This window comes from Callithrix jacchus, chromosome X, assembly GCF_049354715.1.
Source record: "Callithrix jacchus isolate 240 chromosome X, calJac240_pri, whole genome shotgun sequence".
In the NCBI taxonomy this organism is placed as follows: Eukaryota; Metazoa; Chordata; class Mammalia; order Primates; family Cebidae; genus Callithrix; species Callithrix jacchus.
In genome coordinates this window covers 1547975-1573503 of record NC_133524.1, presented here as the reverse complement: position 1 = coordinate 1573503, position 25529 = coordinate 1547975, and the positions used below count along the sequence as shown (strand labels likewise).

At 51.8% G+C, this 25529-nt stretch overlaps 1 protein-coding gene across 2 annotated transcripts in view; it reads right to left on the bottom strand.

Annotated features, from left to right (window-relative positions):
• The window catches only part of LOC128930662 (putative bifunctional dTTP/UTP pyrophosphatase/methyltransferase protein), a 45777-nt gene extending 20450 nt beyond the window's left edge, over window positions 1–25327 (bottom strand). For both annotated transcript variants that reach the window (XM_078363528.1, XM_078363529.1), the window contains exons 1-8: window positions 25188–25327; window positions 17673–17804; window positions 13505–13552; window positions 11706–11770; window positions 9073–9134; window positions 4812–4920; window positions 3312–3678; window positions 1088–1250 (exon numbers count right to left, since the gene is read on the bottom strand). In XM_078363528.1, coding sequence (XP_078219654.1) covers window positions 1088–1250; window positions 3312–3678; window positions 4812–4920; window positions 9073–9134; window positions 11706–11770; window positions 13505–13552; window positions 17673–17804; window positions 25188–25280 — 1039 coding nt within the window. In that variant the 5' untranslated portion in view covers window positions 25281–25327. The remainder of the gene's footprint in view (window positions 1–1087; window positions 1251–3311; window positions 3679–4811; window positions 4921–9072; window positions 9135–11705; window positions 11771–13504; window positions 13553–17672; window positions 17805–25187) is intronic.
• Between the last annotated feature and the right edge of the window lie 202 nt (window positions 25328–25529).

Here is a 25529-nt window from a genome sequence, read left to right as displayed (position 1 = left end):
CCAATCCACTGATATATGTATTCATCCACCCTCCCATCCATCCATCTACCCACCCATCCAATTATGCATCCTCCCACCCACCCATTCATCCATCCATCCATCCACCCACCCACTCATCCATCCATTCCCTTACCCAACTACTCATCTACTGATCCAGTGATACATCTATTCATCCATCTTCTCATCCACCATCCATCCATCCATCCATCTATTCACCCACCCTCCCAATCACCAATCCATCCATCTACTCATCCATCCATTCCCTCACCCAACAACCCATCCACCGATCCAATGATACATCTGTTCATCCACACTGTCACCCATCCATCCAAGCATCCACCCATCCATCCATCCATTCATCCATCCACCCATCCACCCATCCAACCATCCACCCATCCATCGATCTAGCCACCCATCCATGCACCCATCCACCGATTCACCAATCCATCCATTCGCTACCCACCCTCCCATTTACCCATCCATCCACCCACCCACCCACCCACCCACCCACCCATCCGTTCACCCATTCACTGATCTACCAACCCATCCACCTTCCCATCCATCCATCTATCCAGTTACTATCATCTATCCATCCATTCATCAATGCATCCATCCATCTATCTATCCATTTACATATCTATCAGCTCTACTTATCATCTATGTCTATCCGTCTCCATCATCCATCTATATCGAGGTATCTATACATTTATCGTCTATCCATGTATCTGTCTACCCACCCATCCAGGTTATCTGTCTATAAACATAAATAAACAAGTAAAGACATGTCTGTGTCCCCGTGTTGGGTTTTTTTCTCAGGAGAACACTGACTAGATACGCCCACTTTGAGACCAGACCTCATAAGGAGCCTGCATTTCTCCTGCCTACTCGCAGCCACCGCTGTTCCCTCTCTCATCTACCGTCTGCTTCTAATCCTTTTGGGAACAGCAGCGACCCTGAGGGCAGAGAGGGGACAGAAGGTCTGGCCCTCCTTCCTCACCCTGCCTGGGCTCCAGGTCACCATCCCTCAGTGACTTACTTCCCCCTGCCAAGATTCTCAGGGCCAAAGCCGAAGTTAGAGTCTCATTACCTTGCTCTGACTTCTCCAGGAACCCCAGGCATGCGCAGAAGTCCAGAAGCCTCTCCGTGCCGCACACAGAGGCGTCCACTTTGCTGGCAATGCCCGCGGCCTTCTGGGGAGCTTCGTCTTTTAACAGATCAAACACCTTCAGCTTGCAGGCGGTGAATAGGGCCTGCCCGTTAAAAACAGGTGCGGGGGGACTCAGTGAGTCACTTGCCAAGCCCTTTTTCCTCCCACAGACCCTCCACGAGATCCTGGAGGCCAAGGGTGTCGAAACTGTTTCACGTGGCCGCTGAGCTTTCTCTTAGAGCGAGCAGTGGGGATTACAGGATCAAGTCCCCAGCTACGAGGCATAAAAGCACATCTAGGAATGTCATGTAGGAAAACCAGCCCACGGGGGGAAAATCAACATGCTACAGATATGGGTCAAGCCCAAAACCCACACATTCAATCCCTAATCCCCACAGTATCTCAGGATGTGACTCCATTTGTAGGCAGGTTTTTTTTCCCTAATTAAATTTTTTTTTTTTAATTTATTGAGATGGAATCTTGCTCTGTTGCCCATGCTGGAGTGCAACGGCACGATCTCGGCTCACTGCAACCTCTGCCTCCCAGGTTCAAGCAATTCTCCTGACTCAGCCTCCAGAGTAGCTGGGACTATAGGTGTGCACCACCACACCCGGCTAATTTGTGTGTTTTTAGCAGAGACAGGGTTTCACCGTGTTGGCCAGGACAGTCTCGAACTCCTGACCTTAGGTGATCTGCCCACCTAGGCCTCCCAAAGTGCTGGGATGACAGGGGTGAGCCACTGTGCCCGGCCTGTAAGCGTGGTTTTAAAGAGATGATAAAGGTAAAATGAGGTCATTTGGGTGGACCAGATCCAATGGCACTCCGGGGTGCTTATAGGAAGAGGAGGTGAGGACACAGGCACGCACAGAGGGACGACCCCGTGAGGACACAGGGACAAGATGGCGTCTCCAAGCCCATGAGAGAGGCCTCAGGAGGAGCCGGCCCTGCCCACACCTGGATCTCAGACCTCCAGCCTCCAGGACTCTGTTGTTTATAAACCTCCCAGTGGCTAATAAATTATATAAATTATGTAATTTATATATCTCTTCTTCTTACAAGGACCCCAGTCCTATTGGATTTGGTCCTCCCAAATGACCTCACTTTACCTTAACTATAATTACACGATTATATATAAATATGTAATCACAGAATTATATATTTAACTAACATATATTTGAACTAATATAAACATATTAATTACATAATTATAAGTTATATAATTACATATTTATAAATTACATAAATGTACATAATTATATTATATAATGGTATACTTATATAATTATGATTATATAAATTATGTGAATTATATGCCTTATTTATATAATTATTAAATTATGTAAATCATATAGCTTGTATAAATTATACAAGTCAAATTATATATACAAGTTATATAATCATATAACTCATATAATTTATGTAATTATATAATTTATATTTATATAATTTATGTTATTTATGTAATTATGTTTATATAATTATGTGATTATAAGCAACTATATAATTATAAATAAATTATAACTATAAATTAAATTTTAAATTATAATCATAATTTATCAATTCTTATTAAATAAGGATCTCTAATTTAACAATGGTGCCATCTCAGCTCACCACAACCTCCACCTCCCAGCTTCAAGCGATTCTCCTGCCTCAGCCTCCCGAGTAGCCGGGACTACAGGCATGCACCGTGCCCAGCTAATTTTTGTATTTGTAGCAGAGATGGGGTTTCCCTGTTGGTCCGGATGGTCTCCATCTCTTGACCTTCTGAACTGGCTACCTGAGACTCCCAAAGGGCTGGGATGACAGCTGTGAGCCACCACGCCTGGCCGGGATCTTATTTGAAAATAAAAGGGTCTTTGTGAGCTAGGGGAGTTGAGATGAGTCGGGGTCAGTGGATGAGGGAGATGCAGGCACACAGGAGGAGGCCGCGTGGAGACACAGGCAGAGACTGCAGTGATGGGGCCACAAGCCCAGGGATGCTGGAGGTGCCAGGAGCTGGGAAAGGCAGGAAGGACCCTCGCTAGAACCGCCAGAGAAGGCGTGCCCCTGAGACACCTTCATCTCAGATTGCCACCCTCCAGGACTGTGACGACAAGACTCCTGTGGATTTAAGCCCTGCGTGTGGTCATTTGGGACAGTGGCCCGAGGATGCAGACACAGGTACCTTCGATGTTTTGAAGCCATTGATGAGTTCCAGGAGGCGTGTGGGGAACGGGGGCAGGGTCTCACGGGTCCTGTTCCCCTCAGCCTCTGCTGTGGCGTCTCTGGCCACTCCAGCCTCAGCCTTGTCCCTCCGAGTGGGCGCCGGGCCGCCCTCGTCCACGTCACTGAGGTCTTCGAAGGTGTCCACGGCCGGGATGGAGCCGTGCTTGACGCGCTGCAGGTCCTCCGGCCGGGGCGGGTCGTACAGCTGCATCAGCTGCTTGCAGAAGTGGTTGAGTGGGAAGCCGACGACATTGAGGAAGTCCCCGTGCACCGACTCCACCAGCATCCCGCCGAGAGCCTGGATCCCATAGCCGCCTGCCTTGTCCCTGGCGGGGGCAGTGGAAGGGAAGAGGTCACAACCAGGAGAAACATCTCCCCTGGTTAGATATGCCACAGCCACCAGGGCCGGGCGCGGTGGCTCACACCTGTCATCCCAGCACTGTGAGAGGCCGAGGCTGGAGGGACACCTGAACTTGTGAGTTCAAGACCAGCCTGGCCAACATGGAGAAACCCCGTATGTATTGAAAACGTAAAGATCAGCTGGGCATAGTAGCTCACGCCTGTCATCCCAGCACTGTGAGAGGCCGAGGTGGACGAACTCCTGAGGTCGGGAGTTCTAGACCAGCCTGGCCAACATGGAGAAACCCCGTCTCTACTAAAAATGCAAAAATCAGCCAGGCATGATGCTGGGAACCTGTGATCCCAGCTACTCAGGAGGCTGGCGCAGAAGAACTGCTTGAACCCGGGAGGTGGAGGTTGCAGTGAGCCGAGATTGCACCACTGCCCTCCAGCTTCAGAAACAAGCACAAGATTCCGCCTCAAAAAAAAAAAAACCTACGGCCAGGGCTGCCCTCCACTTTGGGCAGTCAGGCCAGAGGGTACAAGAGCCAGACGCATCTTCTCTGGGTAGCTTCCTATTAAGGAGAGTTCAGTGCTGGGCCGAGGCTCTTTTCTCTCTTTAAAAAAACACTTTTATTTATTTTTCACTTTTATTTTTTGAGATGGAATCATCATATTACTATTAGTTGATATAAATTAAAATTAATCATTTAACAATAAGCATTAATCAAAATTATATTTATGTATATTACAGTATAACCTATTATATATAAACATATACACATTCATATGATGTATATTGTCATATATATCCATATATAGTAATATCTAATAACCGTTAACATGTATGTAATTAACGTATTACATACAATCAACATGTAATATATAAATTATGTGAGCGTGAATACAGTTCCATGTTACATTATGTCATGTATAATTACAGACACACTGTATGTTGTATGCTATAGATAACTGTGGTACATGTCCCTCTGCCACACAGCCTCAGGCTCAGCCCTGTGGGGGCAGGTACCGGGCCTCCTTTCCCAAGGCTGGCTGGGACCCCACGTGTGAGGGTGGGCAGGCCTTCGTGTCTCCCCGCCCCCAGCGCCCCGAGACTCACATGGGCTCCCCACTGTGGATGTATTCCCAGAGCAGGTCCTCCGACAGCTCCGAGAACTTCACCATCGTTTCCTCGTAGAATTCCGAGACCCTGGTGTCCAGCTTATTGTCTGCAAGCACAGGGCCATGGTGTGAGCGAGGATGCCAGCTTGTCCCCTGCAGGGCCTGACACCTGCAGGGCTGTGGTGCGCTGTTTACCTGAGCGTAGCGCACAGTTCAGACACGGAGGTTCGCGGTGGAAAAGGTTTTATTTCAGACAAGTAAAGAGTGGGAAGTAGAAAAGTGCCCTTTTAAAGTTTCCTTTCTTGTTAAAGAATAAGTGTGCTAATAACTCTCTGTGAAGCCCCATCCTACGTAGCTGTTAGACATGCTGAGCTCACAGGCACATAGGACATTCTACGTCCTTGTCCTTTCACCGAGATATCAGAGCTGGACGTGCTCACAGGCGGGTCCCAGCTCTCCGTGGCTGTCACCTGTTTAGAAAAGTTTTAAGTTGTCAGCCAGTCGGGTTTTAGTTTAGATGCTGAGATCTGGCTCCGGCCCATGGGGCTCAGACACGGCAGGAAGGACGACCCCACATGCGTCAGGGATACATGTGTGTGTTTTCCTTGGTTCATTGTACTCTCGTGGCAAGATGGCTACTGAGGGTCCCCTCCCTGCAGCCCAGGAGGTAAAAACTGTGTTGCTGAGATCCGCTGTCTCAGGGCTGATTTTGCTTTGCGCCACTGAGCATGTTTCCAACAAAAAGAGGGAAAGGACAGAACAAAAAAGAAGCCAATAAAATCACGGGGCGTAGGAGGAGGCCGAGAGCGCGACCCACGCTCCAGCAGGAAGAGCACCGGTCTTCTGTGAAGCCTTGGCGTGAAAGTTTTGGGGTCAACACGAGGACTTCAGCAGCGGGTGGAAAAGCCACAAGCATAGCATGAGGGCAGCTTGGGGGACCTGCAGGAGAGCTCCCCGATCAACTGGCCTGGGTCCAAGGGGCTCCCCCAAAATCCATGTCCACCTGGAACCTGGGAATGGGATCTTATTTTGAAATAGGAACTTTGCGGATGAAATTAGGGAAAGGGTGTCAAAATGAAATTATCTTGGGTTCAGGGTCGGTCCTAAAGCCAATGACAAGTGTCTGTAAGAGAGGCAAAAGAGGAGACACTGACACAGAGGAGGAGGCCTCGTAGAGACGGAGGAGGTGGAGGCTGGAGTGATGGGGCCAGAAGCCCATGGATGCTGGAGCCCAAGGAGCTGCGAGAGGCAGGAGGGAGCCTCCCCTAGTGGCTCCAGAGGGAACTACACACAATTGTACTGGATGGAATATTAGTTCCCACAAAGGTTTTCGTGTTTTTTAAACTTCGAATTCCTAACAAACTATCCAACATCAAATGATAATTATTTTTCCTGGTCTGATTAATCCTTTAAAATACTATTAATAGGTTCCCTAAAGTTGAAAAATAACCTATGTGGCTTATTTAGTATAAAAATTACACAGGAGGCTGGGCGTGGTGGCTCACGCCTGTAATCCCAGCACTTTGGGAGGCCGAGGTGGGTGGACCACGAGGTCAATAGATCGAGACCAGCCTGGTCAACATGGTGAAACCCTGTCTCCAGTAAAACACAAAAATTAGCTGGGCGTGGTGGCGGGCACCTGTAATCCCAGCTACTGGGGAGGCTGAGGTAGGAGAAGGGCTTGAACCCGGGAGGCGGAGGTTGCACTGAGCCGAGATTGCGCCACAGCACTCCAGCCTGGCGTCTGGCAACAGAACAAGACTCTGTCTCCAAAAAAAAATAATAATAATACACAGAAAACATGGTCAAATATAGAATTGTGTATTTTATATTTTTAATATAAATGTTTTTATTATATAAAACATATAAAATAAATATTATGTATTTTTCATAGAAATATAAAATGGTGCATCTGTATCTTAGGGCTGGATTCTATACCTATGTTATTAGCACGTGTTCCAAAATCATTAAAAAAAACTCCTGTAATTCTAATATGAGTTAGTGTACACCATCAGTAATAATTACAATTGTTACGGTGTATGACACAGAGGTAACCAATGTCCTTATGTTTCACTACCGCGGCCCTAAAACTTTCTGTCATCCACAGACAGTCGGTGTCTCGTTTTGCTTCTCTTTATAAAATGGTTCTATAATCAACTATAGACCTCTAATGGGAGGCCGCGCACGGAGGCTCACTTTGGGAGGCCGAGGTGGGTGGATCACAACGTCGGGAGTTTGAGAGGTAGGGTTTCACCTACATGGTGAAACCCCGCCTCTACTGAAAATACAAAAGTTAGCTGCTTGTGGTAGCGGGCGCCTGTGATCCCAGATATTCAGGAGGCTGAGGCAGAAGTGCTTGAACCCGGGAGGAGGTTAGAGTGACCTCACATCACGCCACTGCACTTCAGCCTGGGCGACAGAGCAAGACTCTGTCTTGGGGCGGGGGGACGGGAAACAAGTACATTTACATACAGGTTTCTAACGACTTTCATTTTTTCTTGTTTTTTTGAGACAGAGTCTTGCTCTGTCACCCAGGCTGGAGTGCAGTGGTGAGATCTTGGCTCGCGGCAACCTCCGCCTCCCTGATTCAAGGGATTTTCCTGCCTCGGCCTCCCGAGTAGCTGGGATTACAGGCGCCCGCCACTACGCCCCGCAATGTTTTGTATTTTTAGTAGAGATGGGGTGTCACCGTGTTGCCCAGGCTGGTCTCGAACTGCCAGCATCCAGTGATACACCCGCCTCGACCTCTCGAAGTGCTAGGATTATGGGCGTGTCACTGCACCTGCTCCGGTTTCTGATAACTTTAAAGATTGTGACATCAAAAATAAACACGAAAAAAGTTAAGACCCCCGGAAAACTGAAATGTTCGTAAATATCAAAGAAAACCAAACTTAACCGCATGGAGGAAACGAGTAAAAGTCTGAAGCAACGCTGTTAACTTTTTACTTAAAACGTTACTGGCCCTTTGTCTGGTTTTCAAGAAAACTGTTTTTTTTTGGACAGAGTTTTGCTGGTTGCCCAGGCTGGAGTGCCACTGTGGGGCGATCTCAGCTCACTGCAACCTCCGCCTCCCAGGTTGAAGCGATTCTCCTGCCTCAGCCTCGCCAGTAGCTGGGATCACAGGCATGGACCACCACGTCCAGCTAATCTTTCTATTTTCAGTAGAGAGGGGGTTTCATCATGTTGGTCAGGCTGGTCTCGAACTCCTGACCTGAGGTGATCCACCCACCTTGGCCTCCCAAAGTGCTGAGACTACAGGTGTCAGTCATTGTGCCTGACCTAAAACTTTTCTTTTAAGCTATTAAAATCCCAGCTACTCAGGAGGGTGAGGCGGGAGAATGTCTTGAACCCAGGAGTCGGAGGCTGCTGTGAGCCGAGATCGCACCACTGCACTCCAGCCTGGGCAACAAGAGGAGACTCTGTCTCCCCCTCCCCCTCCCGAAACCAAAGAAAGAAATACCAAAAGGAGTTATGCCATGAGTCCCATGATGGGGAGCAGGCTGGGCAGGGGTGTTTGTACCCCTCCTTTTTGAGCTGAGAAACAGCTGAGCTGCATTAAGGTTAAAGCTCAGATCATGAGATGGAGAGAAGGGTCTCTCTGTGGTCATAAGACACCACATGCCGACAGGACTCTGCCGTGGCATCACAGACATGCCAGACCCTGACGCAATCACAGTATTTTACACCACGTGCTTGGAAATCATCCTGCAAAGCCCTCTCCTGGCGTAGAAACGATTCTGTAGACACATTCCTTCCACTTCTAGGTCTTTTCTTTCTGTTTTTGAGATGGAGTCTTGTTCTTGTTGCCCAGGCTGGAGTGCAGTGGCGCGATCTCAGCTCACTGCAGCCTCCGCCTCCCAGGTTCAAACGACTCTCCTGCCTCGGCCTCCCTAACTGCTGGGATTACAGGTGCCCACCACGATGCCTGGCTAGTTCTTGTATTTTTAGTAGAGACAGGGTTTCACCATGTTGCCCAGGATGATCTCAAAGTCTTGACCTTGTGATCCACCTGCCTCAGCCTCCCTAAGTGCTGGGATTACAGGCCTGAGCCACCGCGCCCGACCTCTTCTGCATGTTTATAAGACAAATGGCACATTGTCCTTTCCCCTGCACTCTTCCAAATCAGCAAACAACTTTCGCAAGCACGCCATAAGCCCAGGTCCCCACGGGGGCGTGGGCAGCCGCCATCCTCCCTCAAGGCCATGGTCCCTCCAGTGTCCCGGCCCACGTGGACACCCCAATCCCCGGGCCACGGTTACCTTGGCTGGAGCACTGGACGATCGCCACACCTGTGCACACACTGTGTTCTCTGCCACTCAACCTGTCAGACAGAAGCGGTGCCCTCACTGTGAAACGTGGCAGTCACAGAACGGGTTTCCCAAAACCAGAGAGGCAGCCAGGTGGCCTCCGCCCCGGTCCCTCCCCAGCCTCTTCTCCCGGATCGGCCCGCCGTGGCATCACCAGGGAAACTACTGAAAAACGCTGGGAGTATGTAAAAAATACACTGAATGATAAGAGGAATGATGGCAAGGAAAACCCGGCCACCCCCCACCCACAAGCGGAAAACGGCTTGGCACATTCTCAAGCAGCAAAACGATCTAGTTTATCAGTCACTCAGCTTCTCCCAACAGCAAACCTTTACGGACAGGCTGGGGAAGGGGGCACAAATCCCACGGGCAGCGGCCCTAACCGGAGGTCCCAGGCCGGGCACCTCTCAGCTGGGCCTGCTGTCCCAGGGTGTTTTCCATGTCCTGAGATGGGAGTGGAGGACAGGCTGTGGGCTCAGGTCCAGGACGCCCTGTGGAAAGAACAGGGCACGGCCCACTTCTCCCGAGGGTAACAGCCTGCGGTGGGCCCCACACCCTCTGTGATCAGCGCTAAGAATCCCAGACAATGAACAGCATGGAGGGACGGGGACTGCCTCACTGCACAGCTCACACGGCACAGCACACACGGCACAGCTCACACGGCACAGCACACACGGCACAGCTCACACGGCACAGCTCACACGGCACAGCACACACGGCACAGCTCACACAGAACAGATCACACGGCACAGCTCACACGGCACAGCTCACACGGCACAGCACACACGGCACAGCTCACACGGCACAGCTCACACGGCTCAGCACACACGGCACAGCACACACGGCACAGCTCACACGGCACAGCTCACACGGCACAGCACACACGGCACAGCTCACACAGAACAGATCACACGGCACAGCTCACACGGCACAGCTCACACGGCACAGCTCACACGGCACAGCACACACGGCACAGCTCACACGGCACAGCTCACACGGCTCAGCACACACGGCACAGCACACACGGCACAGCTCACACGGCACAGCTCACACGGCTCAGCACACACGGCACAGCACACACGGCACAGCTCACACGGCACAGCTCACACGGCTCAGCACACACGGCACAGCTCACACGGCACAGCACACACGGCACAGCTCACACGGCTCAGCACACACGGCACAGCACACACGGCACAGCACACACGGCACAGCACACACGGCACAGCACACACGGCACAGCTCACACGGCACAGCACACAAGGCACAGCACACACGGTACAGCTCACACAGAACAGATCACACGGCACAGCTCACACGGCACAGCTCACACGGCTCAGCACACACGGCACAGCACACACGGCACAGCTCACACGGCACAGCACACACGGCACAGCTCACACGGCTCAGCACACACGGCACAGCTCACACGGCACAGCACACACGGCACAGCTCACACGGCACAGCTCACACGGCACAGCACACACGGCACAGCTCACACGGCTCAGCACACACGGCACAGCTCACACGGCACAGCACACACGGCACAGCTCACACGGCACAGCACACACGGCACAGCTCACACGGCACAGCACACACGGCACAGCTCACACGGCTCAGCACACACGGCACAGCACACACGGCACAGCACACACGGCACAGCTCACACGGCTCAGCACACACGGCACAGCTCACACGGCACAGCACACACGGCACAGCACACACGGCACAGCTCACACGGCACAGCACACACGGCACAGCTCACACGGCTCAGCACACACGGCACAGCACACACGGCACAGCTCACACGGCACAGCTCACATGGCTCAGCACACACGGCTCAGCACACACGGCACAGCTCACACGGCACAGCACACACGGCACAGCTCACACGGCATAGCTCACATGGCTCAGCACACACGGCTCAGCACACACGGCACAGCTCACACGGCACAGCACACACGGCACAGCTCACACGGCATAGCTCACATGGCTCAGCACACACGGCACAGCACACACGGCACAGCTCACACGGCACAGCTCACACGGCACAGCACACACGGCACAGCTCACACGGCACAGCACACACGGCACAGCTCACATGGCACAGCACACAAGGCACAGCACACATGGCACAGCTCACACAGAACAGATCACACGGCACAGCTCACACGGCACAGCACACATGGCACAGCTCACACGGCACAGCTCACACGGCTCAGCACACACGGCACAGCTCACACGGCACAGCACACACGGCTCAGCACACACGGCACAGCTCACACGGCACAGCACACACGGCACAGCTCACACGGCTCAGCACACACGGAATAGCTCACACGGCACAGCTCACACGCCACAGCACACATGGTACAGCACACACGGCACAGCTCACATGGCACAGCTCACACGGCACAGATCACACGGCACAGCACACACGGCACAGCTCACAAGGCACAGCAACACGGCACAGCTCACACAGAACAGCACACATGTAACAGATCACACGGCACAGCTCAGACAGCACAGACGGCTACTCTGCGGCCCGGAACCCGAGACTGCCCGGCGGCCAGCACGGCGCTTACTGTGACAGCATTCTGTAGGCGTCCTGCTTGTCCACCGGCTTCTCCAGAATCAGCCGCCCCACGGTCTGCGAGAGGAAAGGAGGGAGTTGGTTCCCGCCGTGTGAGTCAGGTCTGCTAACCTCACTGAACCATTCACAGAAGTCAGCTGTTTTCCGGAAATGAAACTGACACAGCCTGAGAGTCACCATTTTAAACAAGTAACTGCGCTTACCACGTCCTGCCTGGTTCCAGAATGTTCTCATCACTCCGAAAAGGGACCCTGTGCCCCTGAAGCTGTCCCCCCGCCCTCTCCCCCGGCCCCTGGTAACCACCAATCCTCTTTCTTTCACTGTGCATTTCCCCGTTGTGGACACTGCAGAGAGACTGAATCCCACAGCCGGCTGCGGTGGCTCGAGCCTGTAATCCCAGCACTTTGCGACGCTGAGGCAGGAGTTCGAGACCAGCCTGGCCAACACGGTGAAACCCCGTCTCTACTAAAAACTACAAAAATTACCCAGGCATGGGGCGGGTGCCTGTAATCCCACCTACTCGGGAGGCTAAGGCAGGAGAATCGCTTGAACCCGGGAGGCGGAGGTTGCAGTGAGCTCAGATCGCGCCACTGCACTCCAGCCTGGGAGACAGAGCGAGACTCCATCTCAAAATAAATAAATAAATAAAACAAAGAAAGAAATGGAATCCTGTAACGTATGGTCCTCTTTGACGTCCTCAAAGTTCATCTATGTGGCAGCCTTTTTAGAGTCGCTCCCCTCCTGCCTCCTCCCCCCTCCCCCCTCCCCTTTCCTTTCCTATGCTGCAGCCTTTTTAGAGCCCCTTCCCTCTCCTCCCCTTTCCTTGTTTTTGAGATGGACTCTCGCTCTGTCGCCCAGCCTGGAGTGCCGTGGCGGGATCTCGGCTCCCTGCAACCTCAGCCTCCTGTGTTCAAGCGATTCTCATGCCTCAGCCTCCAAAGTAGCCGGGATTACATTACAGGTGCACACCATCACGCCCAGCTAATTTTTTGTATTTTTTGCAGAGATGGGGTTTCATCGTGTTGGCCACACTGGTCTCGAACAGCTGACCTCAGGTGAGCTGCCCGCTTCGGCCTCCCAAAGCACTAGGATGGATGACAGGCGTGAGTCACCGCAGCTGACCAACTTTGTTCCTTTTCATAGCTGTGTAGTATTCCACCGTGTGTGGATGGTCCATGATGTAATTACTTTTACCCACTCACGGACACTTGGGCCGTTTGGACCTTTTAGCTGCTGTGAAGATTCACGTATAAGTTTTTGGGTGAACACCTGTTTGGGTTTTTTTTGGAGACAGAGTCTTGCTTTGTTGCTGTCAGCTCAATGCAACCTCCGCCTCCCGGTTCAAGAGATTCTTCTGCCTCAGCCTCCTAAGTAGCTGGGATGACAGGTGTGATTATTATCACGCACAGCTGTTTTTTCTTTTTTTGTATTTTTAGTAGAGACAAGGTTTCACTATTTTGGTCTCGAACTTCTGACCTTGTGATCCGCCCACCTCGGCCTCCCAAAGTGCGGGTATTACAGGCGTGAGCTGTCGCTCCTGGCCCTTCCTGTGCCTTCAGGCCTCTCATTTGGTGGTACTTTCCGGATGGAAAGTGATGGTAGTTTCCGGAACTGAGTCCAGCCCTTCCCTCTGCCTCCGAGGTTTATTCTGGGAGTGGCTCATCACCAGCAGGCATTGCCGGCGACCCTCAAAGGACCTGCTGTCTTCACAGGGACCCAGAACAGGCCGAGCCCCCAGGCACGTGAATAGCAAATGGAACGTTAGAGAAGAGACACCCTGAAGGCACTCACCACAATCGTGTCTGCTCCGATGACCATGTCCGGGGCTCGCAGGTCCTTCTGTAAGAAAGCCAGACTTCGAGTTATTTATTTATCCGTCCATCCCCAGGTCCTTCTGTAAGAAAGCGAGACATCTATCTATCTATCTATCTATCTATCTATCTATCTGGGACAGAGTCTTACTCTGTCACCCAGGCTGGAGTGCAGTGGCGTGATCTCGGCTCACTGCAACCTCCGCCTCCTGGTTTCAGGCAATTCTCCTGCCTCAGCCTCCTGAGGAGCTGGGATCACAGGCGTGTACCACCACGCCCAGCTAATTTTTTCTGTTTTTAGTAGAGATGGGCTTTCACCATGTTGGCCACGCTGGTCTCGATCTCTTGACCTCGTGATCCGCCGTCCTCAGCCTCCCAAAGTCCTGGGATCATTACAGGCGTGAGCCGCCTGGCCAGGTGTCTCGCAGAGAGGCTTACCTGACAGTATGACTACGAAACAGCACCACAGGGGCAAAGCCAGGCTGACTTCGGAAGGTGAGGCCGGGAGGCCTCAGGGCCAAGAGCAAGGACACGAGTGGGTCCACCAGGGGTCCCCTGGCAGGCGCTGGAACATGGGTGAGGCTGGAGCCCGCAGGGGCTGTGCAATCAGGGCTGAGAGAGTCACGGAGAATCTCACAGGTGCCACGGAAAACATAAGAGCTGTTCTATAAGCTTTTCTTCTTTGAGGGGGGCAGGTAAGCTTCCACGTGGGGTCGATTTGGGGGCCCCACCTCTCCCTGAGTTACCCTGCATTAAGGCCAAAGGTTTTTGTTGTTGTTTTGAGACAAAGTCTCCCTCTTGTCCCCGAGGCTGGAGTGCAGTGGCACAATCTCGGCTCACTGTGACCTCCGCCTCCCGGGTTCAGGCCATTCTCCTGCCTCAAGCTCCCAAGGAGCAGGAACTACAGGTGCCCACCACCTCGCCCAGCTCATTTTTGTATATTTAGTAGAGATGGGGTTTCATCACATTGGTCAGGCTGGTCTGGAAGCCTGACCTGACGTGATCCACCCGCCTCGGCCTCCCAAAGCCCTGGGATGACAGACCTGAACGCCACACCCGGTCAAGGCCAAAAACTTTTTGATCGGTTCAACGTAATTTCAGAAAAAGGTCCTTAGGGCCGGGCGCGGTGGCTCAGCCCTGGCGGATCACCTGATGTGAGTTCCAGACCAACTGGCCAACATGATGAAATCCTGTCTCTACCAAACCCACACAAAATGAGTCAGGCGCCTGTCATCTCAGCTAGTCGGGAGGCTGAGGCACAAGAAGCTCTTGAACCCAGGAGGTGGAGGTTGCAGTGAGCCGAGACGGCGACAGAGCGAGACAAATCCAGGTTGACCATTCGGCCTCGGAGCTGCATGTGCTCACGGGATATCCGCATGTCACCGTGACCTTAGCTGCCTGAGCACTGGTTCCCCTAAGCTCTGCTCTGCCAAAACCCACAATGGAGATTCTTGTTATTCAGAGCAGTGCTCGCCACAGCATTACCTCCAATGCATTTCCTTCTCTTTTCTTTTTTTTTTTTTGAGATGCAGTCTTGCTCTGTCGCCCAGGCTGGAGTGCAGTGGCGTGATCTCGGCTCACTGCGACCTCCGCCTCCCAGGTTCAAGTGACTCTCCTGCCTCAGCCTCCCGAGTAGCTGGGATGACAGGCGTGTGCCTGCATGCCCCGCTAATTTTTGTATTTTTAGTAGAGACGGAGTTTGACTACGTTGGCCAGGCTGGTCTTGAACTCCTGACCTCGTGATCCACCCACCTCGGCCTCCCAATGTGCTGGGATGACAGGCGTGAGCCACTGTGCCCAGCCTGCTATGGTAATTGTATATATTATAACCGATAGCATAGTGAATGCAGTAGTGCATCACGTAACACATAATAATCGATAAGCCACATTATTTCTATGTCGTAAATGATACCCAAGTTCATTGCAACAGTGTGTTATGATGTTAATTATATGAACTATGTTAATATATTGTAACTGATATTAGTGTTCTTGTTGTTAATTTTTTTTTCCTTTGAGACGGAGTCCGGGCTGGAGTGCAATGGTGCGATCTCAGGTCACCGCAATCTCCGCCTCCCGGGTTCAAGTGATTCTCCTGCCTCAGCCTCCAGAGCTGGGATTACAGGTGCGCCACCACGCCCGACCGATTTTTGTACTTTTAGTAGAGATGGGTTTCACCATGTTGGCCAGGCTGGTCTCGAACTCCTGACCTGGTGATCCGCCCGCCTCGGCCTCCCAAACTGCTGGCATTACAGGTGTGAGCCACCGTGCCTGGCCTGTATTTCTCATATTTTCTGCAACGGTGTACTGTATGGTAACCCACAGCCATGGCTAAGCTACAGTAACTCTCTGCCCTCAAGGACACCGTGAGGTTCATTGTGACAGCGCGTTACGACACAGTGACAGCTATGGTAATTGTACATACTGTGGACGATAATACATTAATTGCAGTTGTCTGTTACACAACATATAGTAATCCATAAGCTACAATAATTCTATATCCTAAATGATACTAATGGCTTCCTTGTCAGTGTGTTAGAACACACAGTAATAGCTATGTTCATATGATATATTGTAACTGATATTATTATTATTTTTTAATTTTTTAGATGGACTCCAAGCTGGAGTGCAATGGCTCAATTTCAGCTCACTGCAATCTCTGCCTCAGGGTTCAAGGTGTTCTTATGCCTCAGTCTCCCGAGTAACTGGGATTACAGGTGCGCCACCACGCCCGACTGATTTTTCTATCTTTAGTAGAGACGGGGTTTCACCATGTTGGCCAGGCTGGTCTTGAACTCCTGACCTCAGGTATCTGCCCACCTCAGTCTCCAAAAGTGCTGGGATTACAGGTGTGAGCCACGGCACTTGGCGGCAAGTGAATATTATAACACGGAGTCATAGATAAGGTCCAGAAATTCTATACCATAAATGATGCTGTTACATCAGTTGCGAGAGAATATTATAACACATAGTCAAACATAAGCTCCATTCATTCTACAACATAAATAATACTGCTGGGCACAGTGGCTCACGCCTGTAATCCTGGCACTTTGGGAGGCCGAGGCAGGCAGATCACGAGGTTAGGAGTTCGAGACCAGCCTGGCCAACATGCTGAAACCCATCTCTACTAAAAGTACAAAAATCGGTCGGGCGTGGTGGCGCACCTGTAATCCCAGTTACTCGGGAGGCTGAGGCAAGAGAATCGCTTGAACGTGGGAGGCGGAGGTTGCAGTCAGCTGAGATCGTGCCATTGCACTCCAGCCTGGGCAACAAAGTGAGACTCCACCTCAAAAAAAAAAAAGATACTATTATGTCAATTGCAAGAGAATATTATAACACATCGCAATAGATAAGCTCCGTTAACTCTACATCACAAATGATGCTATTTTATATCAATTCAAGAGAATATTATAACATATAGTCACATAAGCTTCATCAATTCTATATGATAAATTATGCTATTCTATCAATTGCGAGAGATTCTTATAACACATCGCAATAGATAAGCTCCGTTAATCCTGTACCATAAATGATGCTATTCGTCACTTGTCATAGTACATGACATTATAACATAGTAACAGCGAGGCTGTGCCACCAATTGCATCTTGTAAATGACATTTATTTGTATCATATATATTTAAGACCTGCAAATCCCCTTGTTATAGCAAAGAAACTTTCTTTTATTGTTTTTTTATTGAGATAGTCTCACTCTGTGGCCCAGGCTAGAGTGCAGAGGCATGATCTCTGCTCTCTGCAATATTCGCCTCCCGGGTTCAAGCAATTCTCCTGCCTCAGCCTCCTGACTACCTCGGATTACAGGTGCACCCGCTACCACACCTGGCTAAGTTTTGTATTTTTAGTAGAGACAGGGTTTCACCATGTTGGCCAGGCTGGTCTCGAACTCCTGACCCTGTCATCCACCCCATCAGCCTCCCAAAGTGCTGGGACTACAGGCGTGCACCACCAAACCTGGCTAATTTTTGTATTTGTAGTGGACACGGGGTTTCACCATCTTGGCCCAGCTGGTCTTGAACTCTAACCTTGCGATGCACCTGCCTCGGCCTCCCAAAGTGCTGGGATTACAGGCCTCAGCCTGCGCGCCCAGCCTATCAATGGAATGGTCATGAGGGCGAAAGGAAGGGCCCCCTTGCCTGGTACATGCGGTTGGCCACTTCCAGAGCCTTCTGCTTGGCGGTCTCCATGGCGTACCCATACGGCGTGGCGAAGGAGGCTTTGTCCAGCTTCTCTTTGAACCTGGAGGGGACCACCTCAAACCGGAGACCCTGCAACAGAAGAAAGGGGTCAGGAGGGTTGACGACAGACCCCGAGAAGACGGAACGTAACGCGCAAGATGAGCAGGACGCGTGGCGTTGGCTACACTCCCCGGTCCTCTCCTGGGTGACCTCATCCATCTGCTGAGCTTTCCCTAAGTGTGGCTAGGGGGCCTTCGGGGGTCCGGCCAGGGGACTTTAGGGACTGACAAGGGGTCTTTCTGGCTCTCGAGGGAAAAGGCTGGCAAAGGAAAAAGCCAGAACAGAGAGGCTGGCAGGGAATGCCGACTCGGGCCATGAACCCACAAGCCAGCCTCGTCAGAGGGTTCCTGGAGCCCGGAAGTTTGGGACAGACAAGAACATCCATCCATAGAGAATTCCGGAAAAATGCCAGCAATGGCGGCTGCATGAGGGGCATGAAAGCTGGCTCTAAGTCAATCCCAGACCACACCATCTGCTGGGAGACCTGGCCTGGAGGCAGTGACCCCCGCAGAGGCTGTGGAGTCAGGAATGATGGTGGTCACTGCCCCCAGTGTGGGTGGCCATGGCTGCCACACCTGCCAAGACCCAGGGAACTCCACATCTCGCCTCTGACTGAGCAGGAGCATGGCCATCTTGGACACACGCCTCCATCTTGGACACATAGCGCCATGTTGGACACACGCCGCCATCTTGGACACACACAGCCATGTAGGACACACACAGCCATGTAGGACACACGCCAACATGTTGGACACACACAGCCATGTAGGACACATGCCAACATGTTGGACACATGCCTCCATCTTGGACACACACAGCCATGTAGGACACATGCCAACATGTTGGACACATGCCGCCATCTTGGACACACAGCGCCATGTTGGACACACGCTGACATGTTGGACACATGCCGCCATCTTGGACACACAGCGCCATGTTGGACACACGCTGACATGTTGGACACATGCCGCCATCTTGGACACACGCCTCCATCTTGGACATACAGTGCCATGTTGGACACACGCTGACATGTTGGACACATGCCGCCATCTTGGACACACGCCACCATGTTGGACACACGCCGCCATCTTGGACACACGCCTCCATCTTGGACACACAGCCCCATCTTGGACACATGCCACATTCTTGAACACACAGCACCATCTTGGATACATACACTGCTGTCTTGAATACACTCAGTGCCATCTTGGACACACGCTACCATCTTGGCCAGACAGTGCCATCTTGGACACACAGCACTATTTTGCACACAGAGTACCATCTTGGATATACACACTGCCATCTTGGACACACACTGTGTTGGACACACTGCACCATCTTGGACGCAATCCACCAACTGGGACACACGGCACCATCTTGGACACATGGCGCCATCTTGGACACAGACTGCCATTTGAAGTTCCCTTGATTAAAAACCACCTAAATCCAGCAGAAAAACATCAGCCTAATGGCTGATATCAGCATGATCAGAAAGATTCCAGCTCTGGAATAAACGCCCTGCGACCAGAAACACGCCAACCCCAAGATAACCTCCCTTCCAACCAGAGACACGTCAACCCCGCGATAAACTTTCCCTCACACAGAGACATTCCGAGCCTGCAATATGCTCCCCCTTCCTAAACCCTTAAGCGCCCTGAGTCTGTAGGAGAGAACGCTCCTGACCTAACTCTACCGGAAGCCCCGCTCAGGTTTATCCTCCAAAATAAACCTGTCGTTCACAGTTGAGCCACTTTTCTTGTTTCCTTCCTCTTTCTTTAACTTACATTTGGTGCCAAAACCTGGGATGGGTGTTGGGGGCAGAGGCTCTCTTGCAACCCAGAAGCAGTGGGTAGCAGCAGACTTAGGTAGAAGAAATCTTGGGGATGCCGAGTTTCTTCTTAGGTTGACCATCCTCTTTTAATTTTTTTTTTTCTTTTTGAGATGGAGTTTCATTCTGTGGCCAGGCTGGAGTACAGTGGCACGATCTCGGTTCACTGTAACCTCCACCTCCCAGGTTCAAGCGATTCTCCTGCCTCAGCTTCCTGAGTAGCTGGAATTACTGGTGCCCGCCACCATATCTGGCTAATATTTTCAGATTTTTAGTAAAGACGGGGTTTCACCACGTTGGCCAGGCTAGATTCGAACTCCTGACCTCGTGATCCACCTGCCTTGGCCTCCCAAAGTGCTGAGATTACAGGTTTGAGCCACCGCGCCCGGCCCCATCCTTTTTCTTAATGAAAACGGTCCACAGGTCTCTCCTTCCTTGGAAACCTCTTCCTCCCAAACCCCTTTTGATCCTGCAGATAAACTCTCTGTACTCTCAAACCCTGCATCCGTTCCTCACCCATCCTCACTCTCCGTCCCTCCTGCCCGCAAGCCTTTAGCCCCAAGCCTGGCCTCTCCCGTTTTCCATCCTAAAATGGTTCAAGCAGTCCAAGCTAGGCTGCCCTTCTCCCGATCTGGGAGGTGCCTCGGGCTGAAGGCAATGCTTGCTTCCTGCACTTCTCCAGGTCTGATTTATCACAGATCGAACAGCTCCTGAGATGGTCCTCTGAAAGTCCCTCTCATTATCACATGTAATTCCTGTACATAACCCAATCATTTAATGTAACTTGGCACAACATGTATGTCATTCTAACCTCCACCCTCAGCCATGCTTTAAAAAACAAACAAAAGAGCTCAGCTTCATTAAAATAGATATCCAAGCTGTAAATATACTCAAAAGGCCTTTATGGTTTTCTGTTCCTAAATATTTTTTTTGGCAGGACACGGTGGCTCAGGTTTGTAATCCCAGGACTTTGGGAGGCCGAGATGGGTGGATCACGAGGTCAGGAGTTCCCGAGCAGCCTGACCGATATGGTGAAACCTTGATCCTACCAAAATTACAAAAATGAGCAGGGCGTGCTGGCATGCGCCTGTAGTCCCAGCTACTCGGGACGCTGACACAGGAGAATTGCTGGAACCTGGAACCCGGGAGGCGGAGGTTGCGGTGAGCCGAGATTGCACCACTGCGCTCCAGCCTGAGTGACAACGTGACGCGTCATCTAATAAATAAATAAATGAAAAATAAATCTTGTTTTCCTGGAAAGGTTTTTTGCTCATTCGACTTGATTTCTTTTCTCCACTCTGTCCTGTCTCCCATGCTGCATGTATAAGAGACCCTAAGACAAGTTCTGGTGGCCTGGGACTCCTTGAGAAAACAGAAAAGGCACCACAAATCCCATTTGGGGAAAAATCTGTTTTCCTTATGGAACCCCTGGAATTAAAAATGAATAGGAGGCCGTGCGCGGTGGCTCACGCCTGTAATCCCAGCACTTTCGGAGGCCGAGGTGGGTGAATCACCGGAGGTCAGGAGATCAAGACCAGCCTGGGTAACGTGGTGATACCCCATCTGTACTAAAAAGACAAAAATTAGCTGGGTGTGGTAGTGGGTGCCTGTAGTCCCAGCTACTCGGGAGGCTGGGGCAGGAGAATCCCTTGAACCCGGGAGGCGGAGGCTGCAGTGAGCCGAGGTCACGCCACTGCACTCCGGCCTGGTGACAGAGCAAAACTCCGTCTCTACAAAAAAAAAAAGAAAAAAGAAATCTTATAATTAGTGAATCTTCTTCTGATTTCCTATGTGACTATCTGTGCCGTATGTGTGCCATGTCTATTAAAAGAGCTCCATGTAACTGGCCTATAAAAAAATAAGCACTTAAGACAAATACTTTTTTTTGAGACGGAGTCTTGCTCTGTCACCCAGGCTGGAGTGCAGTGGCGTGATCCCAGATCACTGCAACCTCCAGGGTTCAAGCGATTCTCCTGCCTCAGCCTCCTGAGCAGCTGGGACTATAGGTGCGTGCCACCACACCTGGCTAATTTTTGTGTTTTTCGTAGAGACGGAGTTTCACTATGTCGGCCAGGCTGGTCTCAAACTCCTGACCTCGTGATCCTTCTGACTCGGCCTCCCGCAGTGCTGGGATTACAGGCATGAGCCACCTTGCCCGGCCTTAAGTCAAATATTTTTGGGGAAAAAGCAAAAGCTCTGAGATCAGTCAGTTCATGTAACTTGAATGTTTAAAAATTATGGGTACAGCAGCATTAAAAGTGCCTTAAAGGCTGCCGGCCTACATATTTCTGTGTGTTTATCAATCAAATGGTTTCTTACTTACCTCTGCCAAATACTACAAGGTGTCACAACTTGGCATAAAGGCTACACAAGTATAACTCAGCCCAAACAGAATCATCTTTGCTTGTGCATTTTTTTAGTAAATAAAACACCGATACTGGACCTTGAACTACTTAGGAGAACACCTTAACTTCTGATCTTGTGGCCTCAGGCAGTTCAGCCCAGAGATGTGAAGGAAGCTGGTTCTGGGAAAGGGCTGTTAGCGTCTCTGCCTCAAAGCTAAACATAAACTAAGTCAATAAATAAAACTAGGTCAGGCCTGCAGACATTTGAACTGAGCCATCCAACTTAGTAAGTTTGGAATTTTTTTTTTTTTTTTTTTTTGAGATGGAGTCTCGCTCTGTCGCCCAGACTGGAATGCAGTGGTGTGATCTCGGCTCACTGCAACCTCCGCCTCCCGGGTTCAAGCGATTCTCCTGCCTCAGCCTCCCAAGGAGCTGGGAATACAGGTGCCCGCCACCACACTCAGCTAATTTTTGTGTTTTTAGTAGAGATGGGGTTTCGCTGTTGGACAAGCTGGTCTTGAATTCCTGAACTCAGGAGATCCACCTGCCTCCACCTCCCAAAATGCTGGGATGGGGAGCCCCAGTGCCCGGCCTGATCCTGCTTAAAAGGTGCTTTTATAATCAGCTGCAAAGCTCTAACAGATGCTCGTGAATGCAGGTTTCTGACAACTTTGGAGATTGTCACATCAGAATAGAAAGGAAAGAAGTTTGGGATTTTTGAAAAGCCAGAATATTCATTAATATCAAGTAGGACGGAAATGAACGGAATGGACTCAACCAATAGGAGACTGGGGTGATCTTTTTCACATTTTAATTCTTCTTAATTTATGGCAATAAAGTTATTTGCGTAAGTGCAGTAACAATCTGCTTTCTGGCCAGGCTGGGTGGCTCACGCCTGTGATCTCAGCACTTTGGGAGGCCCAGGCGGGTGGACTGCCTGAGGTCAGCTGTTCGAGACCAGCCTGGCCGAGATGTTGAAACCCCGTCTCTACCAAAAATACAAGAACTAAGCTGGTCATGGTGGCGTGTGTCTGTAATCCCAGCTACTCGGGAGGCAGGAGAATCACTTGAACCTGGGAGGTAGAGGTTGCACTGAGCCAAGATGATGACATTTCACTCCAGCCTGGACAGAAATGTGACACTCCGTCTCAAAAAGAAAAACAAAAAAAAAATCTGTTTTCTTTAGTAAGAGGACACAACGGGAAAAACTGGTTATTTTGTGAAGGCTTTGGCTGGAATGGTGTGCACCCCTCTACAAAATCAAACTTGAGGCCGGGCCCAGTGGCTCACGCCTGTAATCCCAGCACTTTGGGAGGCCGAGGCGGGCGGATCACGAGGTCAAGAGATCGAGACCATCCTGGCCAAAATGGTGAAACCCCGTCTCTACTAAAAATACAAAAAAATTAGCTGGGCCTGGTGGTGCACACCTATAGTCCCAGCTACTGGGGAGGGTGAGGCAGGAGAATCGCTTGAACCCGGGATGCGGAGGTTGCAGTGAGCTGACTGTGCCACTGTGCTCCAGCCTGGGCGACAGAGCAAGACTCCGTCTCCCAAAAAAAAAAAAAAAAAAAAATCCCACTTGACTTATGGAGCCAATAAAACCGTTGGAAACTGGCCTCATCTTCTGTGTACACAGTCACCGTACAAAGTCCCTAATCCGCGCTAAGACTGTCCCTTTCTCACAGGCCAGGAACCCCAAATTACCTTGAAACCTCAAGAGGAAAGGAATTCGCCCAACTCATAGGTATTTAATGGTGCAAACCCATGGTGGGCTCAGCTTTAAAGAGGTCCTATCTGGGGCCAGGGGTGGTGGCTGACGCCTGTAATCCCAGCACTCTGGGAGGCGGAGGTGGGTGGATCACGAGGTCAGGAGTTCAAGACCAGCCTGGCCAAGATGTTGAAACCCCGTCTCTACTAAAAATACAAAACTTGGCTGGGTGCAGTAGCAAGCACCTGTAATCCCAGCTACTCGGGAGGCTGAGGCAGAGAATCACTTGAACCCGGGCGGGGGGGGGGGCGGAGATTGCAGTGAGCTGAGATTGTGCCAGGGCACTCCAGCCTGGGTGACAGAGTGAGACTCCGTCTCAAATAAAAAAAGGTCCTTCCTTAGATTCCTTGTGCGGAACAAAGTTCCATCAAAGCCAATTTAAAGGGCCTATGTAAAAATGAATTTATTCTTGGCCGGGTGTGGTGGCTCAGACCTGTAATCCCAGCACTTTGGGAGGCCGAGGCAGAAGAAGCAGACACCCACTGCCTAGGCACCTACCACCCACAATCAAATCTCCCCCACCCAGGGTTCTAGAAAACACATCCCACAGGCCACCTGCAAAGCCAACCTTCAGCCACTAGGAACCACTCCATCCATAGAAGACTTAGGTCCCTCTTGTTTCCCACATCCCTAGGAGTCCTGGGTCATTCTGCCCCCTCCCCTCATTCCTAGGGGTCCTGGGTCACTCCCCTGCCCCAACCCTATGGGTCCTGGGTCACTCTCACCCCCCATCCCTAAGGGTTCCGTCAGTTTCTCCTCACCCACCCCTACAGGTCCAGGGTCACTCTCCCCTCCCTCATCCCTAGGGGTCCCTGGTCTCTCTCCTCCCCCATCCCTAAGGGTCCCTGGTCACTCTCACCTCCTATCCCTAGGGGTCCCTGGTCAGTCTCCCCTCCCCCATCTGTAAGGATCCCGGGTCACTCTCCTCCCTAATCTCTAGGGCTACAGGGTCACTCTCCCCTCCCCATCCCTAGGCGTCCCAGATCACTCTCCCTTCCCCATCCCTAGGGGTCCCAGGTCACTCTCCCTTTCCCATCCCTAGGGGTCCCGGGTCACTCTCCCCTCCCCCATCCCTAGGGGTCCCTGGTCACTCTCCCCCCCCCCCCCCGCCATCCCTGGGGTTCCCGGGTCACTCTCCCCTCCCCCATCCCTGGGGTTCCCGGGTCACTCTCCCCTCCCCCATCCCTAGGGTTCCCGGGTCTCTCTACTACCCATCCCTGGGGGTCCCAGGTCACTCTCCCCTCCTCCATATCTAGGGGTCCCGGGTCACTCTCCAGCTCACCATCCTTGGGGGTCCCGGGTCGCTCTCCCCTTCCCCATCCCTGGGGGTCCCGGTCACTCTCCCCTCCTCCATCCTTGGGGGTCCCGGGTCACTCTCCCCTCCCCCATCCCTAGGGGTCCTGAGTCGCTGGGCCCAGCTGGTTCGGCCCCTCCGTCCCGGGTCCCCCGCCCAGCCCAGGCCCAGGTCGCACCGCGTTGCTGAGGATCTCCTGGCGGCGTGGAGAGGCGCTGGCCAGCACCACGCGTTTGTGCAGCAGCTTCCCGATAACCGGGAACAGCACCATGGCGTCCACGCCGGGAGCCGGGAGGCCGCAGACTTGAGCCCGAAGCCAGCTGCGTGAGCAGCGCGGCTCCGGAAATACCGCGGCCGGAGTTCCGCCTCCGCGAGGCCACGCCCAGACCACGCCTCCATCGACCTCCCGCAAGGTCACGCCCAAACCACTACGCCAGCGACCCCGCCTCTAGGCCACGCCCAGAGCACGCCTCCATCGACCTCCCGCGATGTCTCGCCCAAGCCACGCCTCCATTGACCT